Source organism: Cimex lectularius, unplaced genomic scaffold (genome assembly GCF_000648675.2).
Source record: "Cimex lectularius strain Harlan isolate CLEC.00 unplaced genomic scaffold, Clec_2.1 scaffold91, whole genome shotgun sequence".
Taxonomy (NCBI): Eukaryota; Metazoa; Arthropoda; class Insecta; order Hemiptera; family Cimicidae; genus Cimex; species Cimex lectularius.
In genome coordinates, this window is record NW_019394227.1 from 1,553,011 (window position 1) to 1,568,531 (window position 15,521).

The 15,521-nt window shown below is 32.8% G+C and overlaps 1 protein-coding gene and 1 non-coding gene across 2 annotated transcripts in view; one reads left to right on the forward strand and one right to left on the reverse strand.

The window, feature by feature from the left end:
• Positions 1-7,613, reverse strand: part of LOC106673997 (acid sphingomyelinase-like phosphodiesterase 3b) — a 151,312-nt gene extending 143,699 nt beyond the window's left edge. The window contains exon 1 of the mRNA XM_024230347.1: positions 7,552-7,613. Coding sequence (XP_024086115.1) covers positions 7,552-7,588 — 37 coding nt within the window. The 5' untranslated portion in view covers positions 7,589-7,613. The remainder of the gene's footprint in view (positions 1-7,551) is intronic.
• Positions 7,614-15,030: 7,417 nt separating this feature from the next.
• Positions 15,031-15,103, forward strand: Trnah-aug. The gene has a single exon. It is a non-coding gene; the product is annotated as a tRNA-His (tRNA).
• The last annotated feature ends 418 nt before the right edge of the window (positions 15,104-15,521 follow it).

A 15,521-nucleotide genomic window follows, 5' to 3' on the forward strand; every position in this document is an offset into this window, starting at 1 on the left:
TTTCCCTCCTTTTTGCCATTTTTCAAATGTCGTGTATCGGATTGGATTCTCTACGACAAATGAAATGGCCACGGAGAGCTTTAGTGAAGTATACTTCATTTTAAATCATTAAATTCACTAATTTCGTGGTCCGCTTGACCAATTAATATATTACAATTAATTAAGGTTTTTAGTTGAGATAAAAAAGTCAATGTTACGAGCGGGATTCGAACCCACGATCTTCGGCTAGATACGCTGCTGCTCTACCACTTGATCTATCGTGACTTCGATCCACTCGGACACTAACTTCCCATCTCAACTCCACCTTTTGAATTTTCCCTCCTTTTTGCCATTTTTCAAATGTCAAAATCCCGGTTCAAATCCCGCTCGTGCCAATGACTTTTTTATCTCAACTAAAAACCTTAATTAATTGTATTATATTAATTGGTCAAGCGGACCACGAAATTAGTGAATTTAATAAACTACAAGGTTTTGTATAAATGATAACAGTTAACAGTATTTATTATAATCTATAAATTAGATTGGAGGATTTAGGTTTATTTAGAAGACAAAAAAAATAAAACAAATTTTAAAATACAATGCATCAAATTCACGTTACAAATAATTTTGACAAAACTCTAGTTTGGACATATTTAATTTTGCAATTCCTCACTCTTATAAAATTCAATATAAACTAAAAAGTTTTGTAGAAATTATATCAGTTAAAAGTATTTATTATAATCTATAAATTAGATTTGAGAATTTAGGTTTTTTACAAGATAAGTACTTGTGAAATTAAAACAAATTTTCAAAATCTGCGTTAATTTTGCATCAACCCATTACTTGGATCAAACTTTATATTAACTTAATTATTTAGTTGTTATTGTGTAATTAATAAAATTACAATCAACATATGTTTTTAATATACCCAGACCATAAAGATGACTCGAATAAAGGTCGACATGTCGGCAATAAAATGAAAAAGATGTTTTTTGAAATAAATATAACCTGACCGCTCCTCACTCCTTGAACCAGTTATTGAACCCTGGTCGTAAAAGTGTGTGCCGAAAATTTTTTCAGTATTTCTTTATTTCTGTTGAACAATATATTGTCTTTTACAATTTATAATTATTTTTCGTTGTACTTAGATAGTCAACATTTATTGTTACAATTAAGATGTGATCACACAACTATCGCACTGACATCAAAAAAAAATTGTGTAAACATATCAAAAATAAAACTTATAATGAAACCCTAATTTCTTGATTAATGAATGTTCATTAAATTGGTAATCGATTTTGACAAGCCGCGTTAATCCCCGATAATAAGGGTTGTCATAATTTCCGTTTTGAGACGGTTTTACAGTTGTAGTCGTCTAATCTGTAGATTGATTGCTAGTTAAGCCAGAGTTTGCACTCACGTTCGCAACTACCGTTAATGGGAGAGTCTGCATACGTGTGTCCTGTGTTGTAGTTAGCGTAATATTTACTCTGTTTGTTTCTGTCCGGCCGGTTAATTTGCATTCGCTGCAAGATTCGTTGCCGATAGCGGCTATGTTGGCCCTCTCCAATTGCCTAACTGTGTACCGTCAGGACTTTTCCCTTTAATTAAGCAAGAAAATTAATTTGTAAACGAGCGTTTTTGTCCACTGGCTTACATTGACTGTTACGCCATTTGATTTTTGTCGGATTACACTAAAAAAAGATATGCAAAATGTCAAATAAAGTGTCATTAAAAATTCTGATAATCAATAAAAGTAGGCACTCACAAAAAGTTTTCTAATTATTCACAAAGAGTTTTCTTTCCTGTTTCCTGTCTGCATACAGAAATATAAAGTAAAAATTCAGTCAATATGAAGATATATAAATCAAAATTATTTACCTTTTTACTTTAAAATCCAGTAATACAAAAAACAATTATTTAAATTTTTCATAATGTACTAACCAGAAAATTAAAATTTTTAGATGTTAAATTGAAAGATTTTTCTCATGTTGTTTGTGGGGAGCAATAATCTGAAATATGTTTGTGATTATTACCATTTTTGTAAGCTTTTTTTTACGAGGTTTCGCAACAGCAGAGGTCATATAAATCCTCAGGGTGCCGGTGTTTTTGAAAAAAAAAGCCCATCTGTAAGTATGTCGGCAGGCAGCTCCATTGGATTCGGACCCGGGGCCTTTACCTTACAGTGATGAGCGCCATGTCAGCGCCGTTGCGGCCTCTATATGATTATTATTATTATTATTGTAGCGTTTGTGACGACATGATTGGTCAAAGGAGTTGGTACAGATTTTTATTTGTCGCCACTTGTGGTTACCTTCAGTTAGGTCGTATTGAGTTATAATATTTCAGATATTCTAATTATACATTGTAAAAACTAATGTATTGTTCTTCATCGCTAGAAACCACAATTATGTTATACTATTTCTTGCTGGACTGATCTGTCAGACACGTTTCAACATTTCGACGCCTTCACTCACTCATTTTCTGTCTATCCGTCTCTCTCTCACACACTCTCTCTCTCTTTCTCTATCTATCTATCACTCTATCTCTCTCGATCTTTCTCTACCTTATAATACCTCCAAAGCTTCGGGGAAGCTCCAAGCACACGCGAGAAAAGCCGAATGGAACAAATTCAGGCGGCTCAGGATAAATGGAAACAAATGTAACCATATTGCTTTCACCTTCATAAAAATAGCCATCATACAATATTCCTTAATAACATTCGTACCCCAAAACTGTCTGTGTAACCTATCTTGGGTTCTACCTGGATTTTTTTCTCACATGGAACCAACATATACGAACCTAATGACAATAATTAAACAGACGCTTTGGACTACTGTACAAATTGTTATGAAGATCATCACAAAATAAAAACAGACTAACCGTTTATAAGACACTACTGAAACCGATAAAACTGTGGTACACTGCCAAATCTTCCAATATCCAAAGAATGCAGTCCTTAATATTAAGTTCTCAGAACCATTGTGAACGATCTCTACTATGTTTCTACCATGGGTAGTCTCAATAACGTTCAAATACACTTCACTAATCTCCAATCCTAACAATTTTTCCACATTCCATGAAAAACTAACCTTACATCCTAACACATTAGCCCGATGCATGTCCAACATTACCCATCCCTATAACCCAGTAAGGCAACTGAAGCGCAGATAGCCCCGGGACGTTTTTACGAATACTGCTTAAGTAACTATTTAGAAAGTTGGGAGAACAATGGTTGCTGACTCAAGATATGTGCAAATGATAAATAATGTTGTATCTCATTAAACAGTATAATTCGTACAGATGGTAATAAATGAATATTTTAAAAATGTATTGATTTAGAGGCTCTACTCCGGTGATATTGAAAGTTAGGTTTTCACTGCAAAAACGGAGAATAGTCTGTTCCGCATACTTTCCAGGAAGTGGCCAATGCCCACCACAATTTTTAAGTAACGTTGTTGTTTAAAAACCGGAACTATTAATTGGATAGAAATTATAAATGATGGGGTGAGTGTGGAGTTCAATCCTTTTTAAAAATATGGTTCCTACTCACATTAAGTTGTTTCGCAACGATCCCGATTTCGAGCCCTTTAGCTCATCGTCAGGTTGAAGGGTTTCCACAAACACGTCTCTCGACATGAATTGCAGAAGTGAACCCGCTGATACCCCCGCTAACGCGACGTTCCAATGAGGAGCTGGGTTTTTAATGGCGCTCAATTTGAACGTACGAAAAGCGGGAATTATAATACAAATAACAATTGTAATAGTAAATACTGTAAGAAATTAATTGTAAATTAGTGATTAAAGATAAAAAATAAATAAAAAATAAAATAATTAGAATAATATCTTAATATTATTAAATTATTATAAAAAATAATAACAATTAGAATAATTAGTTTAATTATTTGGACGTTTAATATTATTTATATACATATTTAAAATGGGAGGTAGATCAAAATCTGTTATATTATTAATGCATTTATCACCATGTTCAATTTTACATTTTTTAATTTCAAATTTCTCAAACCAATCTAGTTCTCTCCCTTTGTTGAAACTATGTAACACTGTTGTATTTAAATTTGAATTGAAATTATGTTTTGTTTCTTTTAGATGGTCCTTGAATTCCGAAAATTTGTTCGACTTAGGCAAATGTTCTTTTACTCTCGTTTTTATTTCTCTACCGCTTTAACTTATATTTAATATTATAGTCATTACAATTGAGTTGGTAAACCCCGCTTTTTGTCAAGTTGTCTACTTTGTCTGTAAGTTTTGAGAGGATGTTTTTTAGTGACCCCGTACTTCTATAAGCTATTGTAAAACCTTCTTGTTTAAAAATTTTACTAACTTTTTCCGATAATTCACCAATGTTTGGCAAACAACGGAAATCTAATGATTCATTTATAGTGGGGTGGCTGAGTCCTATTGTTGATTCTTTTAAAGTTAATTTTTTGATTCTTTTAACTAGTAACCTATCAATAAATATTTCTAGATACCTGTTGTTTTTTGCTATGGTTTTAATAGTATCTAATTCGTTTTTATAGTTAGCAGGAGTTAATGGAAGTTTTAACATACTGTCTAAGAGCCAAATGAAACCAGCACCCTTTTGAGACCAAAGGTGGGAAGAATCCGCTGGAATCATAGTGTCTTTAGTTGTGGGTTTTCTATATACATCTATTTCTATGAGGTTGTTTATTATGGACAATTTTAGGTCTAAAAAGTTCAAACAAGCATATTTGTCAATTTCCAATGTAAAATGTATAAATTCACTATTTTCGTGGTCCGCTTGACCAATTAATACAAGACAATAAATTAAGGTTTTTAGTTGAGATGAAAAAAAGTTAATGGCACGAGAGGGATTCGAACCCACGACCTTCGGCTAGATACGCCGCTGCTGTACCACCTGAGCTATCGTGACCTCGATCCACTCGGACATCAACTCCTAGAAAAATGGCTAAAGGAGGGAAAACTCATAAGGTGGGTTTGAGATGGGGAGTTGATGTCCGAGTGGATCAAGGTCACGATAGCTCAGGTGGTACAGCAGCGGCGTATCTAGCCGAAGGTCGTGGGTTCGAATCCCTCTCGTGCCATTAACTTTTTTCCATCTAAACTAAAAACCTTAATTAATTGTCTTGTAAAATTTATATTACGGTGAAGAGAATTAATTAGTTGGAGGAATTCTTCGAGATCCTCTAATGTTCCCTATGCATAGAATATCGTCTACATAGCGTTTCCAAAAATGAACATATTTAATTAATTTGTTTTTTGATGTGAAAGGTTTTTTTCAAAATTATACATGAATATTCCGGCACATAGTGGGGATAATGGAGACCCCATTGGTAACCCTTTCATTCGGTAAAATTTATTATTCTTCAACCTGACGATGAGCTAACGGGCTCGAAATCCGGATTGTTGCGAAACAACTTAAAGTGAGTAGGAACCATCTTTTTTAAAAAGGACTATTTGGATGTAATGCAAATATAAAGAGGGGCACCACGAGTGTAAAAAGTAGAAGTGAGCTTTTTTGGAATTAATTACTGGTTTTGAGATCGCCAATAGAGGCTCAGAACCTAGTTTCCTCACCGTAACATAACGTTAAACAATCGACGTGGTGTCGATTAATTAACGGATTGGCATGTGTCGTATATGCCGTCATGCTCAGACCGCAAACATGCGATTTGATTTTACTGCTCTCCCTCTAATACTTGAAAAGACAAAAATACTAAAGACAGATTTTGCCTCTTCAAAAACGAAAAGAAAAACATAAGGGTGCGAGAATCTCGTCTTGTAGTTCCCGAGATAAATGAGGATTATTTTTAATGAAATTGTTCTGAAAATACGTGAAACCCTTAAGTATGGAATAAAAGCAATATAAAAAAATACACACAAGTTTATTATTCATTGCGTTAATACGTCCGAAGATGAAAATGCATTTATAAACTTTAAAAGTGAATTTTATACTAATAGAATAATTATTTCCGATTATTTGCTGCACAGTTCGCGTTTGACACATGGATATGCAATCATGAAGTTTAAAGATGGTTTGACCTCTCCTTAATTAAAACCCGAACGTTTTGAACAAAAATCGGAATCAAAATTTACGTTTGTGGGTTTACCAGACATTTTAAACATCATCAAGTGGGATGAAAAAAGTTAATTACTTGCCGTACATCGTTCACGCTTGGCATAGTTTAGATAAAATTTTGCTCCTGCTTAAATAAGCCTCCCTTTTGACTTCTTACTTAACTACTTTATTATTATCTAATATAATATAGTATTAATGAAACCACCCGAACAATTTTTTTAATATTAACTGGTTTTAAAAATAAATACCATAAGAGTATAAACAAGGTAATAAAAAAGGTATCCCATTTAAAATTAATTATATATAGTCCCCTATTTTTTGTTGAGCTTAATTCATTAGACCGTCGCCATAAAAATGGCACAACCTACAAATTGATAAGCCTCAATCTCTTATATGTAAAATTTTATATAATGTTTGATGACTTTTTATTTTATCATTACATAAAGTTTGTTTACTTTGCCTATTTATTTTTCTTGTTGGAACTCTTAATAAGCGAAATCACTGTGATTCTGTAACGCGTTTTTAGATTGAAAACCAAATATTGTTTATATTTTTTTCATAAATCATTTTTTATCACTTTTATAATTTCCTGTGTATGATTATGAAGTACAGATTCATGCTGGCGACTAACTAATTACGTTCTGTATTAATTATTTATTAAGTACCCTATTTTAGAACACATGCTTTTATTTAATTTTAGGAACGGATTTTTATTAACAAAAATAAAAATTACATTTTTTATTTAGACACTTTCTTCCTGGATGCTAAACCAAAATGTAAATTTTTTAGCTTATCAGACGTATTCAAAATCATCAAATGGAATGAAAAATGGTGAAATTACTCCCAAAATTGTTCAGGTTTGGCACTGTTTAAAGGCAGTTTTGGCCTGCTTAAACGTTTCGACTTCTTACTTAATGAGTTCGTTAAAATCTATTGAAATACATCATTTTTGAAAAAACACGATATTTTATTCATTTTTTTTAGTATGAACTGGTTTATATTTTAGAGGTATATTTAGGTTAATTGTATAAAACTAAGAGCGTAATAACGCAATAAAAATTATATCCCACTTTATTGCGGTCTCATTGTTATATGTTTGAATATATTACTAAAACATGCTGTACATTTTTTCACATTGCGATTCAGTAAGAAAAAAATTATATATCTAGTTCCAAGTTAACCGTATAAATATTCAAATAATTTCTTTTTAAAGAGAAAGTAAACCACTTAAAACGATAAGTTCACGTAAGCCTTTTGATCCCGAAAACAACTGTTAATAGCTTTCTTGTTCTTTCCAGCTCCTTATCCCCCTTCTTAAGCAAATAGTCGAAATATTAAGTAGGGAAGTCTGAGCATTCCAATTGGTCACCTCCACCCTTGCTTCCTGGGAAAGAAAGTTTGAACGTTTTCCGCTTTCACAACTCGCGGACTTTCCGCTTTGAGTCTCATTCATGCTTAATAAAATGCAAATTCAACAGTGTTTAAATTACCTCCATCTTTTTCCAAGTAGCTTGGGTCCCAGTGCATGTCGCTGATGTGCCAGAAGTGACCTGAAAACAAGAACAATCATGTCAAATTTTCTTTTCGTCAAAACTATTTAATCTGGCTTATACACAATTGCATTTTAAAAATCTGACATTAAATTCAACAAAAAAAATTCTCAATAATTTATTCAAAATCTTAACAATTATGAGTAAACAAACATTTTTTTTATACTGCGAAATCTAACAAATAATTTTTCTGTCAATAAGTAAAATGAACAAAACAATAAAAATCGGACACTCTTAAATTGATATTGACCAGCCTCTTGTATGTACAATTTTTTATAATGTAGTCATGAATTTTTATTTTATCACTAAGTAAAGTTAGTTTATATCGCCTTTTTATTACTGATTTGAACTCCGATAAAAAAAATCATTTTCAATCTATGACGCATTTGTTTATTGATTTAATTACTTTTTTTATAATAATTTTTTTAATCATTTTCGTGATTCTCCATCTATTTATTTGAAATGCATGTAGGTGCAGGCAACTAATTCATTATGTTCTGTAATAATTACTTATTAGATATTTGTATAATTCTATTTTAAATGCACATGATACTTTTATTTATTTGAAGCAACAAATTTTTATGAATAAAAATTACAAATTACATTTTTTCATTTACAAACTAATATATTAATTTGAATAATTCAATAATGTTTTATTTGTATCTATATCATAATTGCATGGCAGGTTATTTTAATATTTGAAAAACTATTAAATTGGTTTTAAATTTTACTTAATTGCAATTAATGTAATAAATAAATTAATTATTTCATAAAATTAGACTTTCAAAGTAACCCATATTTGCTTGGTTTTCATAATTGACCATATTGATTATTCCAATTAATTACTTTTCCAGTTCAACTAAAAACTTCAGATAAAGAGAGTAATTAATTGGAATTTCAAAGTAATGTAAAAACGAACTTTATAAATCTATGTTTATTATTAAAACACCTAATAAATGTTATATAAAAATATGTTATGGTATTTAACTTTTTAAACCACAAGTGAACATCACTTCAAAGTTTTGGCAAGATTTTTTTCATGGACTTCGTGAAATTCGTTTTCAAAACTTGTAAAATTGCTATTTAAACTTTTGAATCACCGCAGGCCGAACCAGTGTTTTCTAAATTGTTCAGAATGTAGCGCGCTGTTCAGTCTGCGATGGACGATGAGAGAAAACTCCTTCAAAATTATATTTTCTACTTTGTCCTGGAGACTGCCGTCCAGGAAAAAGCGTCGCCCATTTCTCGTGCAGATTGAATTTTTCCCCAGTAGGCTCTAATTTTCCCGTACACTTTTCAATAAATCGGCAAGGTCGGAGGTGAAACGTCAAATCCCTACGGGAAACTCTATAAGGGCAAACGAGGAAAAAAAAAAAACCTCCAACGACGTAGAATGCTGAATGGTCGTTATGCAGCCTGGAGATTAAATTAATCCACACCTGCATTAACATTTGAAGAAATGTCCGGAGGGAAATATATCCTTACCATCTGGAGCAGTTGTGTAATCTCGCCCGTTTATATGGTAACAAGGGTTTTACGTCCAAGCCCAGAAGAATGGCCAGCAGAAAACATATTGCGATAAAATTATATTTTGAACGACTGCTACAATTTTTATTATGATCTTAAAGTACATGAATTTTTACTCTTGAAAGTTCCCATATCTGTTTCAACTCCTATTTGTGTGCTGTACAAAAATAAACATCCTTATAATATTAATAATTTGGCAACACTTGCAATAAAGATTCAGGATTAATTATTTTAACATCAAAGAATTTCTTTCTCTTTTTTCTACGATTTATTGCTCATTTCAATTCAGATAATTAAAGTTTTATCATTCTATTACAGCTTTTGCTAGTTATAATAATTTTCCGTTTAGCAATATAGATTTTTAAATAGTTATTAGGATTAATAAAATATAACTGAATATGAAATAATATAAGAATTTTTTATTAGAGAATTCTCCCTGTTTTAAGTTTAGTAATTAACTGTACTTATCTTAGATAATTAATTATAGTTATCTTGGCAACTGCTCAGATTTGTTTTTAATTCAAGTATTACTATTTTTATAAAAGTATTGACCGGTGGATGATTAAATAAAAGAATCTGTAATCAGCACAATTATTTGAAATGGCCTAAAACCCACAGCAGTCGAAATAAATAGATAATTTCTGTCCGGTTTCTATTGATGTTGACTTACATTGTATTGAAATATTTTTGGCTTAACCGAGAGCTGTAATATCCTAGGTAACATCAGTATATCAAAGAATTTTGTGAAAATAGGAGTACAGGAACGAGGAACAATATTCTGATTTACACTAAGGAAAAGAACAGACTTGCCTTTCGCTGGACATCAATAACATGGATGGCCCTCGGATAATCAGACCGAAAGGAAAGGATCGTGCTAACCCGATTGAGAACAGGCCATACACATCTTCCTAATACGTGGACACCTGCTTTTGGGTCAAAATCCAGTTCATTTTGCTCACTTAGTAGAGAAGTAGACCCCCTACATGGTGTGAGTAGGCATGGTACACGATATAAAAACAGTCCATGGCCATGAGAATAGGTTGTTGGATGCCCTGTTACGATTTTTCTGGGAAAAGTGGGTATTTTCCCATATTTAATCCGTAAATATTTTTGTTGCATACTTTCTGGTAAGCGAGTACCTGACGGAATATCGACTACCATATCCGCCCTCAGAGTGCCTTGGGAAGAACCTACCTTTTTAAACATCTTTATATTTTTTGTATTGATACTTTCATCCTTCTTTTAGAAAACATACACGCACTGCTTATATTTTAGGGCTTAGTTAAAAAAAAAAAATAACAATTTAACGTAAGTGTCGTTTGTATGAAATTTATTCGCAAATGTATGATATATTTTGTTACAGTGATAATAAAAATGAAAATGTGTAATAAACATGTCATACATATACATGTGCAGGCATATAGCCGTAAAATATTCGATTGTAAAACTGAAAATTGAAAAAGAGTTCATTTATTTTCACTCGACCGTAATCATTAACATCAATAAAGTAATAATAACAAGACGAATGAAAAAACCATTTATTACTCGGAAGCTTCTAAAAAATAATGTTTAAAAAATATATATAAAGTCTATAAATTTTAAATTAATTGTAAAAATCCAGTCGATAACTTCTAAGCAAATGGCCGGAACGAGATTTATTGCTTCCGGTATCACGAAGTCGCTTTACCGCTTTAGAAAAATATACTTCTAGCTCACCCTCTCTACGGATTTATCGATAAGAAATAAGTTACCGTTTAAAAATAAATTAGTAGTAGTCAAAGGGGTGGCTTTTTAAAATTCTGTCAGGTTTCGTTCACCACTCTGTCTTTAGCTATAGCTAGGTACACAAAATTTCTTCTTTAGCTACATCAAGCCGGAGAAGAATTAATGCCATCATGGCCTGGTATATATGTTTGATTATTAACTTAGCAAAATTTACCTTTCGGTTTTCGCTACTTCAGGAACAAAGGGAATATTAAGGGTATGGTAAGGTTTGTAACATAAAAAGGTTAGTAAGTTAACAATTTTCTTAGAATTTTTGATTGGAATCTTTGGATGTGTCTGAGTTGAATGATTGGTTGACCCCCAGAGATACCATAATCCACATAAGTTTGAGAACCATGGTGTATATTAATTATTTTTTGGTAAGTGAAAGTTTTGATCTTCTGTCAAGTAGTGGGGATTTTGTAACGTCTGTTTCGTTCGTTACGTTTTAGCCTTTTGTGTTGATTCCAAGTAAATCGTTTGTTCAGGTATAATTACCTTCAGGTCCAACTGGAGGTAATAAATTCCTGTTAAAGTAAACAGATTATAGTGTAATACGTCTAAATTTGAACATAATGTATTGGTTTTTTCTGGTTTTTGTTTGAGGTCTTCAGTTTTTGGACCAAACGTGAAGGCACTGCAAATGATTGCAAGTTTCTATATGGGGTAACTGGACATTTAGCGTGTTTGGGATGAGTGCTGTGCTGTCAGCTGAAGAATTGTATCTGGAAGGATGGAAATGTTAATAGTGAATATTGTGTAAAGGCAAAGCCCAACAAATGACTTTTATAAACGCAAAAAAGTATTTTTCTATTTGATTTTGAAATTTTCTTCTTTAATTTTACATTCTAACTAATAATTTTTCATGAAACGATGATTCAACAATACGTATTATTATTTGTCTGAATATACCTAATAATTTTTTAAGAAATATATGCACGAAAAAACTTATTTATTTCTCAAGTATATTGTCCAAAGAAGGTTAAATAAAAAAAAGGAATTAAAGAATAAAATAAAAAAAAACCTAGTGTATTTTTGTTCACATCGTAAACATTTTTTTACCTAGTCAATCATGAAAATTATTAATCGATAGAATATATTACTACGGCCTTCCAGTGGTATCCGATGCATTAAAAAAAAGGATATCAGCTTTCGGCGCGATCCTTAGACGCCAGAACAGCGGAATATGCTTACTTCATCGTACTGGCGTATATGTCTCAGCCATCCCTGAGCACAGTTACTACTGCCAGATATTTAGAACTTATGTACTTGAGCAAAATGGTGGTAGTTGTCAGGATCCCGAGAAAATATATCTGTAGAGTAATGAAAAGTCGGACGAGGGATCTAAGGATGGGATCTTCCCTGGACCTGAAAATCGCCATCTGATGTCTCAAAAAGGACTATTAAATAGTGATTAAAATAAAATGGAAGAGTTGGTAGATTGGATCGGCAGAGAAGCAACCAAGAGCACAGTTGACACCTCGGAAGATTTGAATCAAAGAAGAATCATACTCACCCAATTAAAAAAAGGCCAAGGTATCCTCACGCACACCTACTTTTGAGGCAAAGCCCGTTTGTTGAGACACCTACTTAATTGAAGGTGTCATTCCTTGCTTCTACATAGAGAGCGAGTAGGAATACGACACGCAATGGGATAGTACATAAACACGGCAGCTAGTATTTGAGTCCGCTGGCCCTATTTTATTGTATGTAATACTTTCAGATTTAATGTATTGCGTACCATCAATATATGGAGTGAAAGGGCCGATTTAGCGAAAGGTTCCTGTAATTAATTTAAGGGTGTCATTTCTTCGTTCCTTATAGCGAGTGTGAAGGTATGCCATCCAATATGAAATCCTTGAGGACAATAGTGAGTATACTACAATTTTTAGAGATAAAGGGACTGTTCTATTGTACATCTTACTTTGAGATTGAATGCATTTATTTGCATGAATGAGTGAGTTGGCCGATGGTAGAATATTGACTACCATCTCGACCCTAAATTCATTAAGTTATATATAATTAAATTCACAATTTCGTGGTCCGCTTGACCAATTAATATATTACAACTAATTAAGGTTATTTGGTTGAGATAAAAAAGTCAATGGCACGAGCGGGATTTGAATTGAAAAATGGCAAAAAGGAGGGAAAATTCAAAAGGTGGGGTTGAGATGAGAAGTTAGTGTTCGAGTGGATCGAGGTCACGATAGCTCAAGTGGTAGAGCAGCGGCGTATCTTGCTGAAGATCGTGGGTTCGAATCCCGCTCTTGCCATTGACTTTTTTATCTCAACCAAAAAACCTTAATTAATTGTAATATATTAATTAGTCAAGCGGATCACGAAATTAGTGAATTTAACGATTTAAAATGAAGTATACTTCACTAAAGCTCTTCGTGGCCTTTTCATTTGTCGTCGAGAATTTAATCTGATTACACGACATTTGAAAAATGGCAAAAAGGAGGGAAAATTCAAAAGGTGGGGTTGAGATGAGAAGTTAGTGTTCGAGTGGATCGAGGTCACAATAGCTCAAGTGGTAGAGCAGCGGCGTATCTTGCTGAAGATCGTGAGTTCGAATCCCGCTCTTGCCATTGACTTTTTTATCTCAACCAAAAAACCTTAATTAATTGTGTTATATAAAATGTGTAAAAGTGAAGGAATATCGAGTATTTCACCATGCTATGTAAATAGGCAAGAATGAATTTTCAAATGATTGAGGGAGTGTCTAGGTTTAAAAATGCATATTTTGGAAGCTTAAATTACCTACCTTTGGAGTATCCCTGAAGCATTTTATATGTGAAAGTATGTATAGCAAATGGCAATATTGTACAAAAATATTCACGGTTCAAGCTAATCATATTGTCGGACCAATATAAGCAAAATTTGCTTGTAATTTGAAGGAATTGTATTTTTTCGAATATGCCGTGAAATATACAAAGGTCATGATTAATTAAACCGAATAAAAACTCCCGCCCCTTTTTGTTACCTTAAATAGTAATTGAATTGTGAGTCCATTTGGTGCGAGTGGTGCAATATTACACCATGTCTATAAATCGAGTCTGCACACGAATTTCATTGTTCTGAAGAGCTAATATTAGATGACTAAAAGGTGAACAAATTAGATTACTGTCCCCTTGAAGTAGAAGGGAGAACAAGTGTAGAAAAGTACTTTGTACCCATTATAGTAGACACTAACCCATTTTTACTATCCAAGAGTAGAAGACTCATTCCTTCCAAAAGGAGCACACCACTTGGAGCTACTTGAACATGTGGTGTTTAACAGAAGACAGTGAAATAATTTTACTAGGCTGCATAACACATATTGTTTGTTAATGAAAAAACGTTGAAGTAAAAAAATTATATTTTTATTATTAAATATAATTAGCAAAATGCTTTTTTTAAACCTTATTTTGGTCATAGTTAGTTATAGTCGTAGACGGTTAAAAACTTAGTCCCATTAATCACCCTTTATCTGTAATCTGCAACAAGTTAGAAAGTCCCTAAAGCCCTAAACTTGTCCGGGTGAAGGGCGAAATAACCTTCAAAGGTTTGAGCGCGTAGTGACGAAAACGTTAAAGGGATATACATGTGCTTATATGGTTAAAGGAGATGATGGAAACATTCTACTGTGTTCTTGAATCCCTTCCAGGGGTTTAATATACTCTCGATATAACACTTAAGCTAATTGCTTAAAACACTTTAACAATCTACGAGGGGATTGTTTTGTAGGGGTCTCTATTCACTATCGTGCCTGATTGAATTGTTAATAATCTTAATAACTCCATTAGAGTTCGTGGTCTGATTGACCCAATAACGTTTTTCAATTAATTAATCTTAATGTAAGCTATTGGTTGAGATAAAAAAGTCACCGCCACAAACGGGATTCGAACCCACGACCCTCAGCTAATTACGGCGCTGCTCTACCACTTGAGCTATCGTCACTTCGATCCACTCGGACACCAACCCCACCTTTCGAAGTTTAATAAATTTCAATAAAATATATCTTCACGAAAGCATTCCGTAGCCATTTTATTTATCGCCAAAAATGCCGAGAATCAAATAGATTACACGACATTTGAAAAATGGCAAAAAGGAGGGAAAATTCGAAAAGTGGTGTTCGAGTGGATCTAAGTCACGATAGCTCAAGTGGAAGAGCAGCGGCGTATGTAGCCGAGGGTCGTGGGTTCGAATCCCGCTCGTGACGCTTACTTTTTATCTCAACCAATACCTTACATAAAGATTAATTAATCTTAATAACTTTTTAAACTGTTGGCAAAATCAAGAGTTTTATATATATNTTCATACAAATGAGTAATCCTGTAAACGTAAACAGAATATTTTATATAGATTTTTTTTAATGAAAACTTAAAATCCTGCATTATTTTCCGGACAACCCAATAGTACAAGAGAAAACTTTGTTTTGTTACAACATTGCTAACTCGATTTGTAGAAGTCGTGAGGGGCGGTCGAGGATGTATTAGTTTAAAAAAACAACTTTTTCATTTTTATTTTTCGACCTTTATTCGGGTCATCTTCAGTGCCTGGGTAAATTACAGAACATGTGTTGATTGAAAAAAATACAATTTCAGATGTAAATATAAATTCTGACCGAAGTATTTTAT